Source organism: Halichoerus grypus, chromosome 13, assembly GCF_964656455.1.
Source record: "Halichoerus grypus chromosome 13, mHalGry1.hap1.1, whole genome shotgun sequence".
Taxonomy (NCBI): Eukaryota; Metazoa; Chordata; class Mammalia; order Carnivora; family Phocidae; genus Halichoerus; species Halichoerus grypus.
Window position 1 is genome coordinate 16315900 of NC_135724.1, and position 24191 is coordinate 16340090.

The 24191-nt window shown below is 48.6% G+C and overlaps 1 protein-coding gene across 1 annotated transcript; it reads left to right on the forward strand.

Annotated features, from left to right (window-relative positions):
• The first annotated feature begins 2752 nt into the window (after window positions 1-2752).
• Window positions 2753-23455, forward strand: CPLX4 (complexin 4). Its single transcript, XM_036101771.2, has 3 exons — window positions 2753-2919; window positions 9287-9374; window positions 23228-23455. The coding sequence occupies exons 1-3, from the start codon at window positions 2753-2755 to the stop codon at window positions 23453-23455; spliced, it is 483 nt and encodes a 160-aa protein (XP_035957664.2).
• The last annotated feature ends 736 nt before the right edge of the window (window positions 23456-24191 follow it).

Below are 24191 nucleotides of genomic sequence, written 5' to 3' on the forward strand. Positions count from 1 at the left end.
AGCGCATGGAAGCAGAGAGAGAGAAGTAGGAGTGATAACGGGTACCGCTGCCCTTGCTGGTGATGATCAACACCAACTAATTAGGACAGTGTATTTGATGTTTTCACCTTTAATAAACCAAATACTGGTAAAAGTGTAGTTAAGCTGGAACTCTTCATCATTACTAATGGCAGTTTTTAAAAGTACTTTAATCTTCTTGGCAAGAACCATTTATTTAACCAAGTAATTCCAATTTTGAGAGCCCATGCAGTATTAAAAGGAAAGAAGGGGGCTTTGGTGTCCGACAAAACTGGGTTTAAATCTTGGATCTGCCACTTAACTAAACATGATTGTCAGTTTCCTTATAATATTTCTCTCACAGGCTTGGTAGCATTGTAAAGTGGTTTCAGAAAATGGTAATCGACTCTCTTCTGCTATAACACAGAGAACTACAGGATGGAATAAAATAAAAGATTTAAATAAATTAGATGGATTTGAAAGAAATCAGAGGAAATGACATAATGCCTGATCAGCGAGCCTGCTGGGAGGGCGAGGGGTGGTGGAGACCAGACTACGTGTAGGTCAAGCCTAGACCCTGGTCAGAGGTTACGCAGCTCACTGGGGGCATTGCGGATGTGCCTTGCCTGCCTTGCTGTAGTAAAGATTTGGGACTTTATTCAGGTATGATGAGAAGCCTTTGAGGGGTTACACTTGGTTGCCCCATGTCACAAATCTTGGGATATTTATTTTCCTTTTCTGGAGGAATAAAAGACTCTACGCACAGCAAATAGTTTATTGGATGTCCAAGTGGAAAGGCCATTGTAATAAATTGAGGAATAAAGAGATTTTAAAGACATCCCACTTTAAATGGAATTATCTACTGGGAAGACCATGAGAGATCTGATTTCAGGAAACAGCAGTATCAGGGGATATCCAGCTGCCGCACCCGTGTAGCTACTACCTAAGGGTCTCTGTAATGCTAGATTGCCCCCTCCCCCACATCCATACTGGAAAGTAACTAGGGATTCCGCTTTCGGAACAGCACTGTTACGCAGATCGTCTTTCTCTTTGGGAAATAAAAGTGGTTTTTAGGACGCCTGGGTGGCTCAGTCAGTTAAGGGTCTGCCTTCGGCTCAGGTCATGAGCCCAGAGTCTTGGGATGGAGCCCTGTTTCAGGCTCCCTGCTCAGCAGGGAGTCTGCTTCTCCCTCTCCCTCCGCCTGCCACTGCCCCTGCTTGTGCCCTCTCTCTCTCTCTCTCTGACAAATACATAAAATCTTTTTTTTTTAAGTGGTTTTTAATCTCATGAAACACTGCAGTGTTTTCTAAAGGAGAGTCGGGCTGACCTGAGCAAACACAACACGGAATCCCAGGCTGTGGTTTTACCCCGTCAGCTAACGGGCTCTTTAACACCCCTCAGTGCGAGAGGAGAGACCTGGTGGGTTCGAAATGGAAGTGTAGGGACAATGGTCCGAATGCACTAAGTTCTAGGCAGTGCCTCTAAAAGTGAAAGTGAAGCCAGTTTGAATGCGCGCTCTTGGTCGGAGCATTCGGCTCAGTTCCTATCTCATCCTGACCCTTTGCAGTCTTTCCCGCTGAGATCATTTTAGCAACATCTTTAAATAGGTTAGTAAAAGGGAATTATTAACCATTACCCAGTTCTGTACGATCTGAGGGGCCCATGCCTGCAGACAAATTAACAAGCCCAGGTTACAAAGAGCCTACATCTCCTTCTCCGCCCCACCCCCTCTTGGAGTGCTTTAATTAGAAAGATACTAACAGATTAAAGTCTTAGCCATACTCAATTCCTCCCTTGACCTGAAGAAAACCACAGCCACTGAAAATGTGCTGCGTGTTAGAAAACATTGTCAAAAGTTTGATCGGAGTACACCAGTGGGCATGAACAGAGCCCCCAGGAAGTGGACCCAGTGTAAGGGGGGAAAGGTGACCCCGTTCCACGTGGGTGATTTAGCTCACGTTGTGCTTACCTTGTGGGTTCGAGCACTGAAAGTGTCTAGTGCTTCATTTCCAAGCAGAGATGTAACATGTCAGTGCAGGAGAAGGCTAAGGTGATCTTCCAGATCTAAGTGAAGGGCTCGCTGGCTCGCCCTTTAGACCTACCTCAGTTGAGGATTGATGTATGGGCCACGGGAACCACGGAAGCAGGGCACAACTCAAGCACACCAAAAGGCAAATCCTTGCATAGTACTTAAGAGTCCAATGAGATAAAATGATGGATCAAAGGATTATTTTTGCTTAATGAAGCATTTGGCGTTTTGAGCTTCACTGGACTCCATTTTCAACAGGATGTTGTGTTCAAGGGCTGGAATTTGGACATTCCATTACAGACATGTAGTCAGTCAGCTCTGATTAATTGAAACAGGACTCTTGATGAAGCCCTGCTGCGCTTATAATTTCAAATTTAGAAATGGGTAGGGAGAGGAGTAGACAATGTGAGGGATTTTTTTGCCTCTGAAATTAGCTTAGTGTATTAATTCAGAAAGCAGTCGGTTGCATCTGACTGTATGCCTTAGTAATCTGAACCATCTGCCTCCCTATATTAAGGAGTTCATCTCTTTAATCCAGCTTACAGCCCGCAAACCACTCTTCTCTATCATCATGCCCTTGATTAGATGAGGCCGTGCAAAGTCCTCTTCTCTTAAGTGCATTGCTGTCGTTGGGGATATTTGGAGATTTTGTCTTTTTTCCTCTCTCTCTTCTTCTTCTTCACGTTTCATCTGAGTTTTGGTTTTATTTTTCTGGGGGCAGAAACCATGGCTTTCTTTATGAAAACTATGATAAGTAACCAGGTAAAGAATTTAGGATTCGGTGGCGGGTCTGAAGAAAAAAAAGAAGAAGGAGGAACATTGGATCCGGCAGCAGCTCAAGGGATGACTAGAGAGGAGTATGAGGAATATCAGAAGCAAATGATTGAGGAGAAGTGAGTACCCGCGGCTCCCTTTCCCTCTCAGAACCAAAAGAAATGAATTCTGGCCGTACCTTCTTCAGCTCCCCGACCTCTTTTGCTTTGCTGTTTAGATGCGTGTTCTTGTGCTGTTTGCTTCTGACCTTAGGAACGTGTGTTCTGCTCCATGAACCATCTCCTCGCCGCAGCAGGTACCATGTCCTGCTTGTAGGATGGCGGCGAGAGACAATGAACGAATCTATATGTCATTCTGAAAGCGGCTTAACACTTTTTCTGGTCTAGGTTCATTTCAGTTAACCTCGGTTGAAATGTTCAGATGAACCATGGTGAGCCTAACTCTACGGTCTTCCCCAAACTCACCCTCCTAGCACATAGAAAGCTTTCAAACTGAAGAATTCAGATTTTGCACCTGGAAGAGGGCCTCGAAGCGCACACCATGCAATCTTTTTTCTCTTACGTGTGCGAAAACCCTAGAAAGCACAACAAGAGGATTAGGTCATAAGACTCGGCTTCACAAAAACTGTGAATAAATTTGTGGGCTGTTTATTATGGAAATTTTAAAGGTACAGAAAAGTAGAACAGTATAATGAACACCCATATAAACGTATGAATAAAGTCACAGTTAACATGTTGTATTTGCTTATAGATGGTTAGTTGGGTGGATGGATGGATGGATGGATGGATGGATAGATAGATGACAGATAGAGGCATTTTTAAAGTAAGTGTAAAGTTAAATACATCATGGTACTTCACCCCTAAATACTTCAGCAATGTACCTCCAAGAAATAAGAACATTCTCCTGGCTACATAAGGACATTCTCCTGACTATGTAAAATAAAAACAAAACATCAGTAACATTCTAGTTGGGCATTATGGAATGTGAATATCACCCACAATTTTTCACTGCTGCAGACTGATGTTTAAGTATAATCTATATGTAATTTTTTAGATTTTAAGGTAGAATAACTTGAGTCTTTTTTTTTTTAAGATTTTATTTATTTATTTGACAGAGACACAGTGAGAGAGGGAACACAAGCAGGGGGGAGTGGGAGAGGGAGAAGCAGGCTTCCCGCTGAGCAGGGAGCCCGATGTGGGGCCCGATCCCAGGACCCTGGGATCATGCCCTGAGCTGAAGGCAGACGCTTAACGACTGAGCCACCCAGGCGCCCTAAGAGTCTTTTCATAACAATGAAGAATTGAAGCCTCAATCTTGAGGTTAAATGTTCATCGTTTTTTTTTAAGTATTAATTAAAAGTATTTCTCGGGGCACTTGGATGGCTCATTTGGTAGAGCATGCGACTCTTGATCTCGGGGTTTTGAGTTCAAGCCCCATTTTGGGCATGGTGCCTACTTTAAAAAAAAAGCATTTCTCATTTAATAAGAGTATTTCTTTTTGCCATCATGGCTCTTTTGCTAATGATCAATTACATAAGAGTGGCCTAAGTCCTATTGTTAAGATGATTATAAGTGAAAGGTTGATGACCTGGAGGAAACTAAGAAAGTACAAAGGCTTACATTTAATGGAAACTTTGTCTATTGTATTTTCTCTGAAAGAAATTGTAGCTTATAAACTACCTAGAATGTATTACACTTGGCTCTGCGGTCAATTAAAGTCAGTTTAAAAAATAAATACAACTGCACACATGATGTTGGTGCTAAAATAAAACACAGGCAAAAGAAACAGCATCCCTTGCATATAAGCTAGTTTCTCCTAGGGCTTGTAAACAAACAAACAAAAAACAAGTATAATGAGGAAACAGAAGCAGAATGATAGCACCAAATGTTCTCAGCTCAAGTGAGCGAATAAAAAGAAACTGGCCAGAAATTTAGACTATACATCTGATTGTGTAAAATATCATATAAGAGGTCCAAGCAATACATCTGGTCACAGATACGGCATCTGTTTGATTAACTAATGTCCTAATTTTCCCTGAGTTTATATCTGGATAGATCAAAGGCCAGAATGCCCAAATGGTGTGGTCAATCAGTGGACTGGGTTATTTGCCAACTACTTGGCTGTGTGTGTGTTGGGGGGGGGGTGTGGGTGTGTGTGAATGTTATCAATTTATGTAGTCACCCAATTTAAGAAATAGTAGCAGGGCAATGGGGTCAGCCTGTTTCTGGCAAGAGGCATGACTTCCAGTTTGTTGCTTGAGTTTTCAATAGCTTCATCACCTAGAATGCAACAACAGTCCGTTGATCCCTCCATTTTTCTCAATAATAGTAAAATGTCCCTTTACCTTAGTTATGGTACAATAATTGCTATCATACCATTTGTTATTTGAACTTTTTTTTTAAAGATTTTATTTATTTATTCATGAGAGACAGAGAGAGAGAGAGAGAGAGGCAGAGGGAGAAGCAGGCTCCCAAGGAGCAGGGAGCCCGATGCAGGACTCGATCCCAGGACCCCGGGATCATGACCTGAGCCGAAGGCAGACGCCCAACCATCTGAGCCACCCAGGCATCCCTGTTACTTGAACTTTGATATGCATCACAGAACTGAACATAAAAGCTAAAATTATAAAGCATATAGAAAAAAAAAAATCTTTGCAACTTGAAAGTAGGCAAAGATTTCTTAAACATGACTCTGAAAGCAATAACCATAAAATTTTAAAATAATGTAGACTTTATCAAAGTTGAAAATTCTTGTACGTCAAAAGACACCATTAAGAGAATACTTACGGGGCACCTGGGTGGCTCAGTCAGTTAAGCGTCTGCCTTCGGCTCAGGTCATGATCCCAGGGTCCTGGGATCAAGTCCTGCATTGGGCTCCCTGCTCAGTGGGGAGCCTGCTTCTCCCTCTGCCTGCCATTCCCCCTGCTTATGCTCTCTCTCTCTGTCTCTCTCTGACAAATAAAAAGAGAGAGAGAGAGAATACTTATAGGCAGGTCACAGACTGAAAGAAAATATTTGCAAAACATGCCTGACAAAGGACTGGGATCTAGAATATATACAGAATTTCTACAACTCAATAATAAAAGCAAAAAAAAAAAGGGGCAGAAAGCGTTGAACAAGTACTTCATAAAGATACACAAACGGCCAGCCAATTAGTACATGAAAAAACCCATCTGATGTTATTAGTCATCATGGAAATGAAAATTAAAATCACACTAAGGTACCACTACATACACCAGAATGGCTAAAATTAAAAAGACATAATACCAAATGTTGGCCAAAATGTGGAACAACTTAAGAATTTTTTTCCATTTGATGAGACATCAGATGGTACAGCCACTTGGGAAGAAGTCAGGCTGTTTCTTATAAAACTAAACTCACTCAACAAAATTACCCTGCAACTCAGTGGTGCCATGCCTAGATATTTACCGCAGAGAACTGAACATGTATGTCCACAAAAAGACTTAGACAAAAGTGTTCATAGCAACTTCATTGACAGTGGCCCTGAATGGGAAATAGTCCAAGTCCATCCACGGGAGAATGAATAAACAAGCATGGCATATTCATACAGGACAATGCACTCAGTAATAATAAAAAGGAAGAAACCACTGATAAATAACACCACCTGGATAAATCTCAAAAGTTTTTTTATGCTGAGTAAAAGAAGACTTATACAAAAGAATGTGTAGGTTATGGTTCCATTTATAGAAAGTTCTAGAACAGTCACAACCAATCTCTGGAGGATAAAGGACAGTGACTGGGAAGCAGGTGTTAACTGGGCATGGAGATGAGAGAAATTTCTCAGGTGATAGTAACGTTTTTCGTTACCTTAATAGGGGTTTGGGTTACACACAGAAACGGAACCAATAGGAGAAAGACATATGCGTATGTGTATGTGTATATACGTGTACAGGAGATTGATTATAAGGATCGGCTCACGTGATTACGGAGGCTGAGAAGTCCCGCTATCTGCTGTCTGCAAGCTGGAGGCCCAGGAAAGTTGCTGGTGTCTTTCTCAACTAGAAGGCTGATGGTGTAAGTCCTAGTCAAGGGCTGAAGATTGAGATCTCAGCTCCAGCAGACAGGCAAAGAGAGAATTCCCCCTTCCTCTCTGCCTTTTCTTTTTAGTCAAGACCTCAATGGATTGGATGCTGCCCACCCACACCAGGAGGGCAATCTGCTTTATTCAGTCCATTGATTCAAGGGCTAATCTCATTTGGAAACACCCTCCCAGACACACCCAGAAATCATGTTTAATCTGGGCACCCTGCGTCCCAGTCAAGTCACCACATAAAATTAACCAGCACAGTACATGGAAGCTCTGTGCGTTGAATTGTACACAGATTTTACTTCAAAAGAAAAAAAAGAACTGCAAACAAGTACGTCTCTGTAGCGAATGGCATTCGTGTTGAAGTGTTTGGGGGAAAGAGTACTGGTGTCTACAACTCTGAAATGCTTCAAAAGATAAGACGGATAAATGAATGCATAGAGAGAAAGGTATGTGATAAAACATGTATAGTAAGACGCTAATTGTAGAATCTAGATGGTGAGTATGTGGATTTCACTGTAAAATTCTTCCGACTTTTCTGTATGTTTAAAATTTTTCGTAGTAAAATACTGGGGAGAAAAGATCTGCTTCTGCCTAAGCCCTGGGTCACTGATCTCTTAGGCAAGTCACTTACTCTGTTTCGCTCTCCAAATCCAGAAGATGGGCCAGTGTTATCTGGTGCCTATTCTGGGCCTGACCTTGGCGAGGGGGTGGGGGGGGGCGGGCAGTGCGCTCAGGGAGGGCCTGTGCTCAGGGCCCCGGGCACAGTAGTTTAATCTGATCGCTTCAGATCAGCCCCCCCTTCAGGCAGCCTTCTGTGTGGTGGTGAAGAGGATTTCAAACCGTGAAGTTAAGAAATAGAAACCAATTTAGCCACCTGAAAAATGAAAACGGAATTTATTTTAATGCAAATAATGCTTCATGCAACGATGCTTCACGAAACCCCTCAGCAGAAACCCCACCAGGCCGGACACCTGGGAGTGGCTCAGTCGTTTAAAGGTCCGGCTCTTGATTTTGGTTCAGGTCCTGATCTCAGGGTCGTGAGATCTAGCCCTGTGTCAGGCTCCATTTGCTTGAGATTCTCTCTCTCTGCCCCTCCCCACCACCGGCTCACACTCTCTCTCCATAAATAAATAATTTGGGGCGCCTGGGTGGCTCAGTCATTAAGCGTCTGCCTTTGGCTCAGGTCATAATCCTGGGGGCCTGGGATTGAGCCCCACATCGGGCTCCCTGCTCTGCGGAAAGCCTGTTTCTCCCTCTCCCACTCCCCCTGCTTGTGTTCCTGCTCTCGCTGTCTCTCTCTCTCTGTCAAATAAATAAATAAAATCTTTAATAAATAAATAAATAAATAAATAAATAAATAAATAAATAAATAATTTAAGTATTAAAAAAAAAAAAAAAGAAAAGAAACCCCACCAGGCCTCACAGGGGCCTAACCTAGGAACCAGAATAATGTGGCAAGCCAGCCGTGAGCTCCTTCTTGGCTCTTGCCGTCGCTCCTGTCCCCAGTATGGCTGCTTTGTTCCTGCCTCTCAGCTGTCACCGCTCCTCACCGTGCCACCCAGACCCCATGGCCTGGGGAACATGGCAGCCCACGGCCTCCCAAGTCCACCTTTCCCAGTGAATGTCTGTCTTTCTCGGTCCCGGTCCCAAACTCCCAGAGAAAGGATTTCATGTACCCAGCTGGGGCCAGTGCGGTACAGCCAGAGGGCAGGGCCGTGTGTATAAATGGAGGCCCCCGTAATGCACCTGCCCCAAAGGTTGTCTGCTCCTGCCTCGGTCACTGTGAGCGGGGGAGTCCATTTCAACCCAGCCTAACCCTGAGTCCAATTAGGTCATCCCCAGAGCATTATGGAAATCTACCCTACCCCGTTTGGGGATGCCTCCTTCCAAACAGGGAACGGAACGCTGTACCAAAATTGGGGCCCGGAGGGGGTGACAATGAAGGGAAACAGCTTTCTCTACATCCCTAAATACCATGTGCCTCTAAAGGACCCCCCAGCCCTGGATGCTCTGACCCTGTTTTCACTTCACTAAGAATCATTCAGGAAACTTGTCAAAAACATAGCTTCCGCTCATCCGCCCCCAGGGGTTCTGATGAGTCAGTCTGAGATCACACCCAGGAAGCTGCTTTCTTACCCAGCTGGGTATTATCCCCTGGGATTCTGATGTTTGTGGCCCCAAGTTCTATTTAGAGCAACCCTGGGAGGTCAACTATATACTGGGAATAGCCACTCTGCCCCTCCCTGGGCTGCATCCTAAGGAGATTCCCAGAACCAAGCCGTCTCTGGGATTTAGGGGTCTGCCTTGAGTCATGACAGGAGAACGACGGAAAGAGAGGCAGGTGTCTGGGGATGTAGGAAGCTTTATCCCAGTGTCCAGCTCCTCTGTGCAGGGATTGGAATGTCCTCAACCCTTATTCTATTCTTTTACTTTTAGGATGGAAAGAGATGCTGCATTTACACAAAAAAAGGCAGAGAGGGCATGCCTCAGAGTTCATCTCAGAGAAAAGTACAGACTCCCGAAGGTGAGACGCTCTTAATACAGTAAACATCCTATTTAATTTCTTAAATAATAGAAAACGGGGAATGTTTGATTATCAGCAAAGGGTCACACTTATGAATACACACACACACCACATGCACACACACATACACACACATATACTTGTCTTAATCGAGGCATTTGATGTAGTGAAAAGAACATTGAACTAGTTCATAAAAACTAGATTCCAGTCATTTAACCTCTATGAACTTGCATTTTCTCTCAACAAAATGGAGTTAATACCTGTAAGTGACAGTTTAATGTACATTTCTGTAAAGCCCCTAGAACTTCTATGTGTTAACTACACAGGGAGGAAATCATCATAGCTGGCATTTAGTATCACGCGCCAGGCACTGTTCGAACGGCTTCGGACGTAGCAATTCCTTGAATCCTTCCCAACAGCCCTCTCGGGTATTCTATCATCACCTCCGCTTGATGGTAGAGGAAGCAGAAGCGAGAGAAAGTAAGTCCCTCCTGCCAAAGGCCAGGAAGGGCAGAACCCAGGGTCTTAACTCCCCCCATACTCTGCCTGTATTTCAAAAGAGCAATCGACTCCTTCTTTATGGAGACACTGTTGTGGCGATGGCCATCCCCTGGCATCATCCATCGATCCATCTCGGTGCTGGTGGAGAGAACGAACACCTGTAGGCTCTGGTCAGGCAGCTGGTTTACCGAGGGGAAGAGGAGGTGTTGATATGTGACGGTGGGGCTCAGAAGCTCTCGTCCTGTGGGTCCCCTACGGACTTCAGAAGCTACCAGCACTAAACAGAGGGAGACAGCCCCACTGTCCCTATAAGGCCAGTGCTGAAGTCACCAAAGAGTTCAATAGCCCCAACCTGTGGGAGAGGCTCCCCTCCCTAAGATGCCCCAGGACCCGGTTCTGGTCTCAGAGAGGAGAGGAAAACTCACAGTGAAGGTTAAACATTTTCACTGCGACCCATGAATTTTGAAAAGAAGGGCTTTGCTTTTTGCCTCCCTTATTCTGGTTTAATGCTTTTTCCCATTGGCCACTTGGGAACACGGTCCCTTCCACTCCCGTCGTCTGGTGGATTCCCCAAAGCTCCCTGGGATGGGTCCAGCTGTCTTTAGGAGAACTGGGTTTCAATTCTGCTGCAACCTCAGATGGCTCTTTAATATATCTGAGCCTCAGTTTCCTCGTCTGTAAAACAGAGAGAGTGACACTGGCGTCACCAAGTCTTGGTCTGAGGTACCATAATGTAAAGAACCTAGTACAGTGCCTGATTGACGGAGCTCAGTAGATGACAATTCTTATTTTTCCCGTGGTTCTGTCTATGCCCAGAAGTCTTCTTTCTTCATAATAACAGCCAGGGGTCTCGAAGACCTGGAGTAAACACACCGATCTGTGTCAACAAGGCAACAACTCGAGGTCGAGAACATGAGCTTTTATTTTCTTCGTAATGAGGGCCCCACATCTTGCTCCTTTCCAGAACCTCAGGGGTGAACCCCTCAAGGCTCAGCAGCAGGGCTTTGATGGTCTTCAAAGAAAAAAGAACCCAAATTTCGGAGTCAAGCTATCCTTTGGGACTAGAGCCTTTCCAACAGAAGCTATAAAAAGAGGAAAGAATTATAGCCACCAAATGTGCACATTCAGATCCTCCCCGGAGATGATCAGGCCCAAGGGAGGGACAGGGACTATGTCTGCATGGGCTAAGTCTCCCTAAAGCCAGCTGGGGGTGTGGTGGAGGGAGCGTGAAAAAGTCAACCGATTGTTGACAGCGGGGCCCAGTATCTCTCATTGCATGATTTCCCAGTGCTCATCAGCCCCTTTCCCCATAGCTGCTTCAAATGCCTATGCATGTGAGACCTCACCTGAGTTTTTCTTGGACCTGAGTTTTTCTTGGACTGCCTCTTTTTAGACACGAGGAAACTGCAGCCTGAAGGGTTAGGGAGCTTTGCAAAAACCCACAGCCACTGACTGATAGAACCAGGATGGAAACGTAAGCTTCTCAACCACGAAAAAGAGGGACTTCTTCACAGAAGGATTTGAACGCTGCTCCCTCTGGCCCCGAGGTCTCTGCAATTTCTACTCAGTGTTCGAGGTGTCCCAAAAGTTTGAGTCCAGTTTTGAGCTTTTTGTGGCTTCAACCTGCAGGAAGACTTTGGGGACCACCTGTACGGCTGGGGATTTCAGTGACCTGGTGCAGAATCCCACCCCGAAACCCAGCAGGCACGTGGCTTCCCCCGCTCCGGGGTGGTCTGCCGGCTTCGGCCCAGCCCTGGGAGCCGCTGCGAACTTCCCAAACACAAGCCAAGCAGACAGATGAGAGTATCACTTGAAAGCGTTCTGCCCTTGATGGGTCGCTGCAGTTGGCTTTCAGGCAGAGGCCTCCCAGGCGTCCTTTTATATTATGGCTGCATTTGGTAAAAATGGATTGATTCTACACGGTGCTTCCAGGATTGGCCTGTGGTGTGAATGGTAAAAATACTAACAGATACAATTACCCGCTTTTCATACAGCACGTACAAATTAGGGAAATTCTAACCCAATTACACGATCCACAAAATGGTTATTAATAGAAAGTATATCATAAAAAAAAAGACCAGCGGGCTCCCATTCCACTCTGCCTACTTCTCACCAGATGTGGCTAAGGGCCCAGCCGCACCGCGGCACCCTGCCCGTGAAGTCCAGCCCCACCCTTGGGCAACCCCTCTGCCTCCCGGGGCTGTTACAGGGGTTCTCCTCCCCTCCCACCCGCCTCGTCTAGGCTCTGGGCACAGCGGGCCTTCAAAGCCCCCAGGCCCAGAAGGTTGCACTGGGGGACAGACGCATTTCCCAGGCCAAGAGCAGCCCCCACTCCTGCCCGGGGTTCTGTGTGCCGCCCGCGGGGCAGGGACAGGATCGGCTCCCTCGCGCCCCCTGCTGTCCCTAGACGCGCACGGCAGCCGCAGGGAAGTAACGGGCGCGCCGCGGTTCTCAGTTCTTCCGTGGGGCCTGGGGGTTGCAGCCCGGACGGTGAGGGCGGGAACAGAAAGAAATGTCTGGACGTGATCTTTTTTTTTTTTTTTTTTTTGGAAGTCTATTCGTTTGCTGCTAAGGACCAGATTGTGCATTGTATTGTAAAGCAGCTGCCGTGCCGGCGAGCCGGGAAGGATCTGGAGGGCCCTCCTAGGAGCGGCTGTCGCCAACAGGAGGTGGCCGCGCCCGCGAGGGCCGGTTGGGGACAGGCCGGGAGGGGAGCGTCAGAGCAGCAGGACCCTCCCATGCTGTGCCAGGACGGAGAGCTAGAAAGCAAACCGGGGTGAGCTGGCTCCACAGCGAGCAGGATGGAGGGAGATTTTGAAACGCCAGTAATGAGGACCAGGGGAAGGCATTGGAATATTCGGCCCCAAGAGGGGATGACTTTGGGGAAATGACCACTATGGGGACAGTCTTTCCCTGGGCCTTGAAAGCCGTGCTTTGATTCTCGTACTGTGCCAAACCAGCTTACCTGGAGGGGCCCGTGCTGCGGGCTACACGGACCTGTGTGTAACTCTTAGGGGTTTCTTTGATTAACAGAAGGCCTCCTCACAGTGGAATCCCTAGAAGGCCTTCCGAAAACCACAATGGGACTTGAACCCGTAGGTCTTCATCTCCTCGATGCTCCCTTAAGGAGCAAGGAGGCCCTGGAAGGTCAGGCCGTGCCCAGGGGCCTCGCTGTGATTGGGAAAGTTCAAGGCCATGGCCGTAAGTCCAGAGACCCCAGAGAAAGGAATGAGGGGCCGGCAGCCAGAGCTACACCCCTAGAGTGGGGGGTGGGGGTGCTGACAGAGGAACCCCGTGAGGCTGGAGATGGGGCAACAGATTCCCAAATCATTACATATATCCTCTTCGTGGGGCTTGGCATCTTGATCACTTCACTTATTTATAAGATTACTTATTTGATTGCTGCCTTTGAAAATGGCCATCCTGGGGTGTGTGTGTGCGTGTGTGTGTGTGTGTGTGTGTGTATCATTCAACCATAAAAAAAGGAAATCTTGCCATTTGCAACAACATAGACCTTGAGGGAATCATCCTAAGTGAAATAAGTCAGACAAAGAAAGACAATACTGTAGGATCTCACTTGTATGTGGAATCTTAAAAAGAAGAAGTAGTCAGACACAGAGTAAAGAGACTAGTGGTTGCCAGAGGTGGGGGTGGGTGGGGAGGGTGAAAAGGGTGAAGGGGGCCAAAGGGGACAAACTTCCAGGTGTAAGATAAATAAGTCCTGAGGATATATGTAAGGCATGGCGACTATTAAAAAAGGTCGTCAAAAGACACTGTTAGGACAAATCATATTGTCATTAACAATTAGCCTCAACATCGGAATGGGCGGGGTCATCTGAGGAGCATGCCCACTGCCCCTCCTTCCAACTGTCCAAGCTCTCCTCCTGGGGCAGGTGTGGGTTCCTGGGCTGCCCCGGTGCTTTGACTCCCCTTGTCTGAATGGTCTTTCTATCTTTATTAAACTTATTTTTTATAGACATAAAAAAGCACATCAATGCATAATCATAAAACTCATTGAAATCAAGGGACTTGCCCAAGGTCACAAAGCTTACTGTGCCAACAGGGCCTCCAGCTTCCTGATTCTTCACCCAGTACTGTCTATGCCCCACTGTCCCTACACCCTCTCTCAACTGTATCTCCATCCAGGATGGTAGACTCGAGAACGAACAACTGTCTAACAAGAAAACAGTGCTGGGCAGAAAGCAAAGGGTCACCAGGCCCTTCCTTGGGCTCCTCATAACCACCTTTCCCTCCCCTCAAGGTTTGCAGACTTCTAAGCCCTCTGTTGTCTTATCAAGTGCCTATTGGGTAAGCAGCCGTACTAATAGTATTAGCAGTCCACGGGGAGCTGGACACATTCACCGTGTCCTCCAGCTAACGAGGGATGACCCCCTGGGTGCCTCATTCACAATTCCCCGGGGTCACCGGCAGCCACACAACCAGCAGGAGGCGGTTCTGGGCCCTTCCCCTTACCGAGGCCCAACGGAGAGCAGATTTGAGGAAAATGTCTTCCCGGGAGCTGTCAGGTCTAATGAGGATAACTATGTCACATTTTGGAATTAGAACTGTATTTTCTAAAGAAATTATTTGGCTGGTGTTCCCCGTGAAAGAGTTTCACTGATTGCTGACCGGGGGAAGGAAATTTGGACTCGGGAAAGGAGCAATTTGGGCCCAGCCCTCTAGGGAACAGTAAAAGCCTCCTCTCCCAGTTCATCCTTCACTGTTTATGACAACACTATTTATTATACCCGTGTCTTTGGATGACCCCTTTTAATTGCAGTAATCACATAAGGAGTCCAATAAGGAAGGATCTGGGAAACTGTGCGCATGTCCACGCGGTGTGGATTTCCTCTGGCTTTGGAGTCGCAGGTACCCGGAGGACTCAAGGCACCTAAGGGAATCCATGATGCTCACGTTAGGATTGGGTCTGGCTCCGCTGATCAGCCCCTGCCCTGTGTCCTCCCCGTTTCCTCTCCGTGTCTCTCCTTTATAAAGAAGGTCAAATGTCTCCCCCACGAAAACAAGCAGATAGCACTTTCGGAGCAGACATGCTTTTCTAGGTACCTTCCCAAAGTGACCGGCTCCCATTACTGCCCCACTGACGCCTACCTCCTTCCGATGCTGGGTAGTCCTGCTCAACACCGTGACCATCGTGACCGTCACCTCCTCCTGAAGCCCTCTCTCTCTCCTCGGCTTCTGGGTCTCATTTGCCCGGAACTGTTCCTCCTGTGTCTCCTTCATGGCCTACCGTCCCCATGTGCTGCCCCCGGATTTTGGAATATTGCAGGCCTGCTCTTTTTCCCACTGAATCTGCACACTCTCCCCTTGGGTGGGGGAGGGGGGGCATCGTGCTGTCACTCTCAGCTGCCACACACGTGTGGATGACTCTCAGACCTACACCCGCAGCCCCCGTAATCTCCCTATGGTTCCTGCTGCATCTGCCTCTTCTTGGGCACCTCATAGCTCTTCTCCAGAACAGACTGGCTCGTTTCCCCCCAAACCTGCTCCCCATTTCCAGGGATGCCCACCCCCACCCCAGCCTGTCCCCATCCTGCCAAGGCTGGCGGCCGGAAGTCACCCTTGACTCTTCCCTCCTCCTCCAGCCTCACACCCAGTAAATCATCAAGTCACCCTCATGTCACCTCCTACATAATTCTCAACTCATCCCCAAGTGCAGGACTCATCTTACCACAACAGCTCATCAGTGGCTTTTCCACTTGAGTCTTGCTCCCCTCAAAATTGCAGAGTGAGGTTTCCAAAGTGCAAATCTGATCCTGTTTATCCCCTGTTTAAAAACAAAACAAAACAAAAAGGCTGATCATAACTTCTGAGAATAAAGCCGTGATGTGGCTCCTATCTTTCCAGTCTCAGCTCTTGCTACTCCCTGCTTGGACTGGACCTTCCTCCTGCTTTCCTCCCTACATTCTGCTCTCCGTGGCCCCTTTTCTTCCCGGAAGACTTTGGTCTAGTGCCACTTCTTACAGAACCTCCTGTGACCCTCTTCTTCCCACCGCCCTTCATGCTCCCATAATCCCAGAGTGCATGTCTCATGTTATCTGACCACCGTGAATATTCTTGCCTGCTGGATCTGTGCTCTTTAACAAAGGGGCTGAGTTGTTCATCTTTGTCTTCGGTGACTTGCACAGGGCCTGACATCTAGAAAGTGTGCACGCATGTGCGTCCACACACACACACAAAATGGTGGCTGAATGTTGGATGTTACTAGGAAAAGAAAAAAAAAAAAACACCCAAAGAGCAAAGTATCAAAAACAGCAGAAAGAATTTATCTGCTGTGAGAGTTATGTTAAAATAAATTTTCAGAGAGAGACCAAGTCTGGATTAGACGTTATAACTGTGTACGTGAAGTCCGAAGGTGACTTTATAGCATAACTAAAATGTCATATTTCTTCAAATAGAGGAAGTAATACGTTTTAAGTCAAGCCACAAGATTCTTTCTAAAAACAAGTGTGCCCCTCTCCCTAGCCAATTCAAAATGTATATGTAAGTCAAGCCAAATTAATAAGAGAAAACAGTTCCACAATGAACCCTAATCCTATTACCGGAATTGTCAATCTAGGTTAGTCATTGAAAAATGATGTTGTGCCCCCTGCCGAGCTATATGATTTAGTTACACCTGGTGTTTGTCTGCTGTATTAGGGGCATCATTCATGTTGAATAAAGAGGAAGATAGAAGAAAATCTACCAGTGGGGTTGTCTTTAAACGTGTCACATTGAAAGCTCTCTTAGAACAGAATTTAAAAGTTGCCTCTTGAAAAAAGATCTGATTCTGTGGACGTTTCTTTGCCGGCCTCCTTCAGATGCGGAGCTCTTGGGCCACCCAGCAGGGTCCCAGACCCTGGAACCTCCTGCTCTGGAGCAGCTGTTTCTGGTGGCAGAGCTGGACGGCCATCGGGGGCCCGTCAGGGGCCTTCCCTTCCTTCTCCCCCCGCCCCCCCGTCCTGTCCCAGTTCAGTTTGCTCCTTCTACTCCTGCCCCTGAAAGAGCCATGCACTGGATGTCCTGAGGGGACCTGGGGAAGGGGAGAGAGAGCCCCGGGACGCCGGGACGCCGGGGCGGTGGTCCTCAGCCACGCGGGCAATCTCACCGAGTCCTCACGACCGCCGCGTAAGGTAGGTCGGTATTATTTCTCCTTCACAGATAAGGACACTGGCTGGGAGGGGGAGAGGAGGAGGGGCTTCCCAAGGTCACGCCGCCTGTAAATGTCAAGGCCGGATAGGACCCCAAGGCGATCGGACCCCACTGGCCACATTCTCCTGCTAGCCCCAGTGGCGGTGCGGGCTGCTCACCCCCAAACAAGCTGAATGACAGTTACGCAAGTCTCAGGACCCCGGCTTCCTCCCCTGGAAAACGAGAGGCTTGGATAGTGACCTCCACGGGCTTCTCGAGCCCCTCTGCCATGCCTTTGCGAAGGAAAGAAGTGGGAGATGTACACGGCTGGTATCCAGAGATCCTCACTCCTGGGTCCTGTGCATGTGCACACTCTCAACCGAAGGAGTCAGATCCACACCCTCTGTCCAAGTAGCTGATGGGGGGAGAACGGGGTGGTGTAGCAGACGTTGCTGGTAACCAGCCCCAGACGAGGGCCTCCGCACTGCTCGGCTCTAGAATCACTTGGAAAGCTTTTAAAAAATTCTATTGCCTGGGCCCCTGCCACAGACCATGGGAGCTTGCCTCGCTCCTACTCTGGCCTCAATACCCCTTTACCTTTGGCAAAGCAGGCCATGCTCTCTTTTACCTGCTGGCGGTGGGGGGGGCAGGGGGGGGGTAGACTGGCTGTGTTCTTTTTTTTTTTTAAGATTTTATTAATTTGACAAATAGAGACATAACGAGAGAGAGAGCACAAGGAGGGGGAGTGGGAGAGGGAGAAGCAGGCTTCCCGCTGAGCAGGGAGCCCGATGCAGGACTCCATCCCAGGACCCCGGGATCATGACCTGAGCTGAAGGCAGACGCTTAACAACTGAGCCACCCAGGCGCCCCGACTGGCTGTGTTCTTTTCTCTCTCCCCCTCCACGTCTCATAGGTTCCTGCGGGACAGGAACCGGGGTGGCTGTCACCCTCCCTAGAAGCCAGTGCAGCCCCCTACTCATACAGAGGACAGTGAAAAGTGGTTTGTCCTCTCAAATAGGGAAACATCTGATGTTAGATCAATGCGTCAGAGTCAAAGAAATCCGTTAATCTAGCTGTTTGGTATCATGTAGACCAAACTAAATAAACAAACCAAAACCCAAATAAAATCTGCCTAGAATCCAGCAAGCTGGTATTTGTAGCACAGCAAGTTTGATTGACTCGGACCCTAACAAGTGGTGAATGCTGAGCTTTTTGACTATTAATAGCTGTCTGAGATATGATCGTTTTACAGCCTATCTCGAGGTGGGTACAAGATGAAGGCCAGTTTGTCAAAATCTAGGGCTCAGACCGTGGGAATCCAGGGTCGTGCTTACTCTTCAGTGAAAGGTCAGAAATCAGTCACAAGGAATAACCAGAGCAGGGTGCGGGGCTATTTAAATAATGGGGCATTCAGCGCTGGCAATGAAGATTATAAATCTGGTTAAAAACCAAGAGATTAAAACTGATTCTGGTCAGCCGGCATAAAAATAATTAGCTCTTAACTGCATTAAACAATATCCCAAATTGATAAGATTTCTAGAAACGAGAAGACCTCTGAGACTGAGCCTCTAGGAATAAAGGGCAGCTGTCAGGGCCCCTAACTATATGCGGGCTCACCTCCTCCCTCCCTCATTCTCGCCTCCCTTCATTCACACTGCGCTCCCCAGGGCTAAGCCTCCCTGCCTCCCTGGAGCTGAGTCCGGTTGTCTGTAACCGCACTCGAATCTGGGAGTGTGCTGAGGAATACTGCCTGCCTTGATGTGTGGACCGCGTCCAAACATCCCTGGTCTCCCCCACCTGACTTGTCAGTGGGAGTGGGCCGCAGAAAGTGTGCTCGAGACGTTCGCTGTGTGGATTGCAGACAAGGTCCCGCGGGCAGGGAGGTTGGGGAGGCCAGGGGACGAGGCTGCGCACGGGCCACCGTCTACACTTCATTGATTCTTCTTCGTGGCTTGCTCCATCCTGGATCTTTCTCTCAAGGGCCAATACTCTCCCACGCTCTGTGTCACTGTCTGTACCGTTTTAATCGCAGGGACCCTTTGAGCAGGGATGGTAACAGCGATCTGCCCTTTGTTTCTCAAAAATATGAATAACCACAGCCACGCTTGTCCAGGGCTTAGAAGCTTACAAGACCATCTGAGAGCATGTCTCCTTCCATCTGCTTGGGAATCCTCCCACTGGGCATCAGAAGCATAAGGTGACTTGCCAAACAAAGGTCATGCAGAGGCCAAATGACAAAGCCAGGACTCGAACCCGGGTCTTTGACTGCCACATGCCGCCTCCACGGGGGAACGGTCTGAGTCAGCTGCAGAAGGCTGTAAAAAGCCCAGACCCTTTTTTACCAACAGGACCCTCGCCCTTGGCCTGTCCTGGGTCTGGGGCCAGCTCACATGCTTAGGACCCAGTGCTAATGAGGCTGGGGCCCAGGTTTGGTCCCAAAGGGCTTCATTTCGTCCTCTAGCTGCTCACTGGCCCTGTCTTGGTTGTCCTGCCCTTAGTCGTAAGTACCCACAGCACAGGTTGCAGCCCAGGGAAATGGGTTCCAGTGCTAGGTCCTCATCTGAAGCAATGGTGCTGCTGATGGACGGTCAGTAGCATTGTCCTTCTAGAAGGAGGGTGACTGTAGGACTCTGGCCATAGCCAATGACGACACTGAATACTGCCTTTAGACTGGACAGCTGGAGCCACTTGCCTTGGGCCCCGTGCTTTAGAAGGCTCCCCTCTGTCCTGGGCCACATTCCTTCACATGGGGGTGAAAAGTCTACAGGGCCAAAGGGACAGGCCTGCACAGAGCCTACGACCCTCTTTTAGACCACACTCTGGTTGCCCAGGGCCCCGAATTCCCTGCCTAAATGTATTCTGAGACTGCTCAGGCCTCTTCACCGGGCCGGTGCCCCTGGGAGTTCAGTGAGTCCTGCTAAGCCTCAGGAGGCGGGCAGGGGGTCTGTATACATAAGGTTCCCAGGGAGGGACAGACCTGGGGGTGGGGGGTGGGGTGGGGAAGAGGGCTGGTCATGAACCTGGGCCGTCCTCTGGGTCCCACAAACATGCAAGTGGGATGACAAAGGGTAAGGGAGGCCTGGTAGATGTCCCCCAGAATTGAGGATCTAGTGCCGAAAAGGAAATGAACAGGCCCAGCCTGCCAGGAACGTGATTCTGGAGTGAAATCGGGGGCCGTTTCTAGGCCAGAGGTGAAGGTACACAGAGAGCAAGGCCTCTGATCAGGCTGACCACCATGTGCAGGAGTCATGATTATCCAGTGCAAATCCCCAGCCCACCACTGAGGACCCAGTGACTAAGGCTAATAATAGAATCCCAATTTATAGGTAAGGAAATAAAGCTCAGAGAGGTTGTGTAAGGTGTCCAAGGTCACACAGCGTGTAAGTGGTGGCGGTAACCTTCGCACTCAGGCCATGATTCTCAAGCTGACACTGGACCTCCCAGGGCACTGGCCCAACGGCAGTGACAAGTAAGTCAGTAGCTACGACAATAGAGCTCTTTACAGCAAAGCAGACCTGCACATTTAAGGATTGTGAAGGCTGTTGTAGTCCCTGATGACAGGCTCATAGAATCATTCAATAAGTGTTTACTGTCTGTGTCTGCATGCCAGACACTCTGCTGGGTTCGGAGCCTTGCAGATGAGTCAGCTACAGTCCTGTCTTCAAGGAAAGGGGAGCCGGGGTTCTTAAACTATAGTGTGCACCAGAATCACCAGGAGGGCACGCTAAGTCCAAGATTGCTGGGCCCACCCTCCCAGCTTCTGAGTCAGCAGGTCGGGGTGAGGTCTGAGGATGTGTATTTCCAACAAGGCCCCAGGAGACGCCGATGCTGCTGGCCTGGGGGACCCCACTTTGAGACACACTTTGGTCAAAGTGCCAATCAAGAGCCCCTCAGTGAGTTGTAAGGCAAAGTGGAACCCCACCGCTCTCCCTTCCCCAGGCAAGTGGAATGAGGAGAAAGTAAACTTGAAACTCCTCCTTGAAGGAGGAACCGTTCCAAAGCTTCCCCAGAGGCAGCATGCTGACCTGCGGGGTGAAGGGGAGGCAGGGGAGCATCGCCCTCGTGAGCGGCCCAACTCTCTGAGCTCCAGCTGGCTGGCCCAGCGCCCCTCTAGCTGCCTGTCCCTCCAGGCTACTCCTTTGGTTTTGACTCCGGTGACATCCACAGAGATCTTATTTCCAACCAGAGGGGCGGGGAGGGAGGGCCAGAATTCCCAGGAATGCCTTTTCAAATCATTATTTATTTCGGGGTGCGTAAGAGAGGGGAGATGTCCTGCATCGACAGGAACTGAGAATTGCCAGGCTGATGACCTGCCTTTCCTCTCCTCCTCGCAAAATTGCCCAGAGGATGATCAGCAAGAAAGGCAACCTCTAGGGTAGGTAAATAAAAAATAGAGAGATGGAGGGTTGGCTGGGAGCCCCTGCGGATTAACTAACTAATTAATCCCCACAAGAGTTTGACGAGGAACTAATTAATCCATTAAGCGCTTTGAGGGGCCAAGGCCTGGCCGAGTGCAAGGAGAGGCTTCTCTCCCTTGGGAGGCTGCGGTGGAGAGTGGCCCTTCCCAGGGGCCTTCCGGGAGGGCGTGTGTGAGGATCGTACCCCCCAAAAGGGGTACGTCTGCCCCCGCATGGGAATCCTGCCACTACATGACCCTGCAGCCAGGCTTGCTGTCCTTCTGCCCAGAGAACCAAAAGAAGGAACTCTGCGGGGAGCCACGCGGCCCTAGAGCTGGAGAAGGCCCGGGAGATCCACTTTACAGATGGAGAATAGTGTCCACCTTACTCTGACGCGCTCTTTGGACCCAGAGACAACCGATGTTTGTTGATAGCCATTTCTACTCAGCACCCAGGCAAGGGGAATTAATATTTTCCTGTAGGTGTTGACTTTAACTCCACCTGGGCACTCAGCAGGTGTCAAGATCTTTCTAAAATCAAATCAATGAGGGTCTGATTAAGACTAAGTGATCGCTTTATCTCTACGTGAGTTTTCACACACTTTGGTCACAGCACATTGAGGTGGGTGATCCCCAAAACCTGCTGAGATCTTTCTGACCCTTTGTTTTTCTGACGTTCTGTAATCTTCTGGGCCCCTGGAGCGCTGTTTGCCTCCTGTTACAACCTGATCTCAGAAATCATCTGATGCAGCCTCCTGGGAATATAAACTACCCTTACCTTTCCCAGAGAAAGCTTTTTTTAGAAAGGGAGTGGGGAAGGAGGAGCAGAGGGAGAGAGAGGATCTTAAGCTGGGTGTGGAGCCCGATGTGGGGCTCGATCTTCACAACCCTGAGATCATCAGGTCATGACCTGAGCCAAAATCAAGAGTCAGACACTGAAGGGACTGAGCCACCCAGGCGCACATCCCAGAGAAACTTCTTTAGATTCTTTTCTCTTGGCCCCACAGCCAAAGGGATAAAGGAATGTCTAAGACCAGGCAGCATGCACTACGAAATTCTGGAACACTCTTAGGATCACAAAGTGAAATATGTAAGGGGCAGACTGTGGTGGGAGGAGCGCAGAAGGATGCTGGGTAGCAGCCCTGCCCCCGACGAGTCACTTAATAAACAAGCGCCGGTGCGGACTTGCTTCCAGGTGCGGAGCATGCAAGGTTGAACTGGACATGATTCTGCACCCCGCAAGGGGCCCCTGTCTAGTCGAAGGGAGGGAAGGGGCAAAGGTCAAGCAGAAGTTGCCATGGTGACTGAGCACGATTGGCCCCTGTGAGCCCAGACTGCACCCTCCAGGTTGGGATCAGCGGGGGCCACTGAGTCACGGGCTGGGGCCGGTAGATGGCAAAGCTTGCAAAGCTGCCCTGAGGCGGAGTCTACAGTGTGATTCTCAAGCTTTGCTGGCAGGCAAGATGGGGATGGATTTTTTTTTTTTTAAAACCCATAGTGCTGAGCTCCGCCCAGGAGTTTCCGATTCAGTTTGTCTGGGGTGGGGCCCAAGGATTTGTCTTTCTACCATGTTCCTAGATGTCTAATGCTGCTGGGCCCAGGGACCACACTTTGAGAACCACCTTTGTAGAAAGTTCTGATCGGCCCGAGGTGCAGTGAAAGAGGGGCATGTCAACCAGGACCTCCAGGCTCTGCACAGAGAGACAGCCGAGCACGCCATCCACATCATTCATCTCCAACAGAGGATTTTGCCACTACTTTTACTATCTGTTTGGTGGTTTGGTTGTTTGAGAGTGGTTTATCTCTTCTGTATTTGTGTTTTGCACAGAGTGAAATGGACGAGAACCAAATCCAGATGGCTGGAGACGATGTAGACTTGCCCGAAGATCTCCGGAAAATGGTAGATGAAGATCAAGAAGAGGAAGAAGATAAGGATTCTATTCTTGGGCATTTACAGAATCTCCAGAACATGGACTTGGATACCATAAAAGAAAAAGCCCAGGCCACCTTCACGGAAATGAAGCAGACGGCAGAGCAGAAATGTTCTGTGATGTGAGGGGCCAGGTGGGCTGGAGGAAGGAACAGGGTCAAGATGGAGGTGACCACTCTCCTGAGGAGCATTTCCAGCAGCGTATACTTAAACATAATGAACACAGAAAAACCATGATGAGAAAGCTCTCCAGAAAGTAGACAACAACTTGATGTTCTAAATGTTCCTGGTAGAGCGCTTAGCTAGCACCTTGCAGTAGGAAACATACTTTCCTTTTAGTTACCCAATGTGGCTCAGTGTGAAATTTCATCTGTGAGTGACAGAGAACACATTCCTGCTTGAAGATCTTCAGAACAGCCTGGAAGAAAGGAAAGCAAAAGGCATTTCCTCTCTGACTTCCTTTCCTAAAGAGCAAGGTCTCACCCTCTCTAACCGTTAGCATGACTCCAGGTCCCTTGGAAAAAGATGTGGGAGGTCAGGGAGCCCACTGGGAACCCAGGCTGCAGTTCAAGGGCAAGCAAAGGTCACACTGACTCTCACTCCCGGGCACCTTGACACGGCTGATACTCGAGTCCCCATCAGGTTTGGCACTTGGACAGTTCAAGGCCAAGGGGCAGTGGCGGGGATATGATGAGAAATGAAGATGAGGAATGAAGACAGAGAATGGACTTCACCAGCCCTTGGCATCACTCTAGAGGCCATGTGAAGAATGGATTGAGGGGGTGACCATAGAGGCAGGGCAACTAGGAAGGCTACGGCTCTTTCCACGTTCAGCATCATCACCTGTCATCTGTTGGTGACT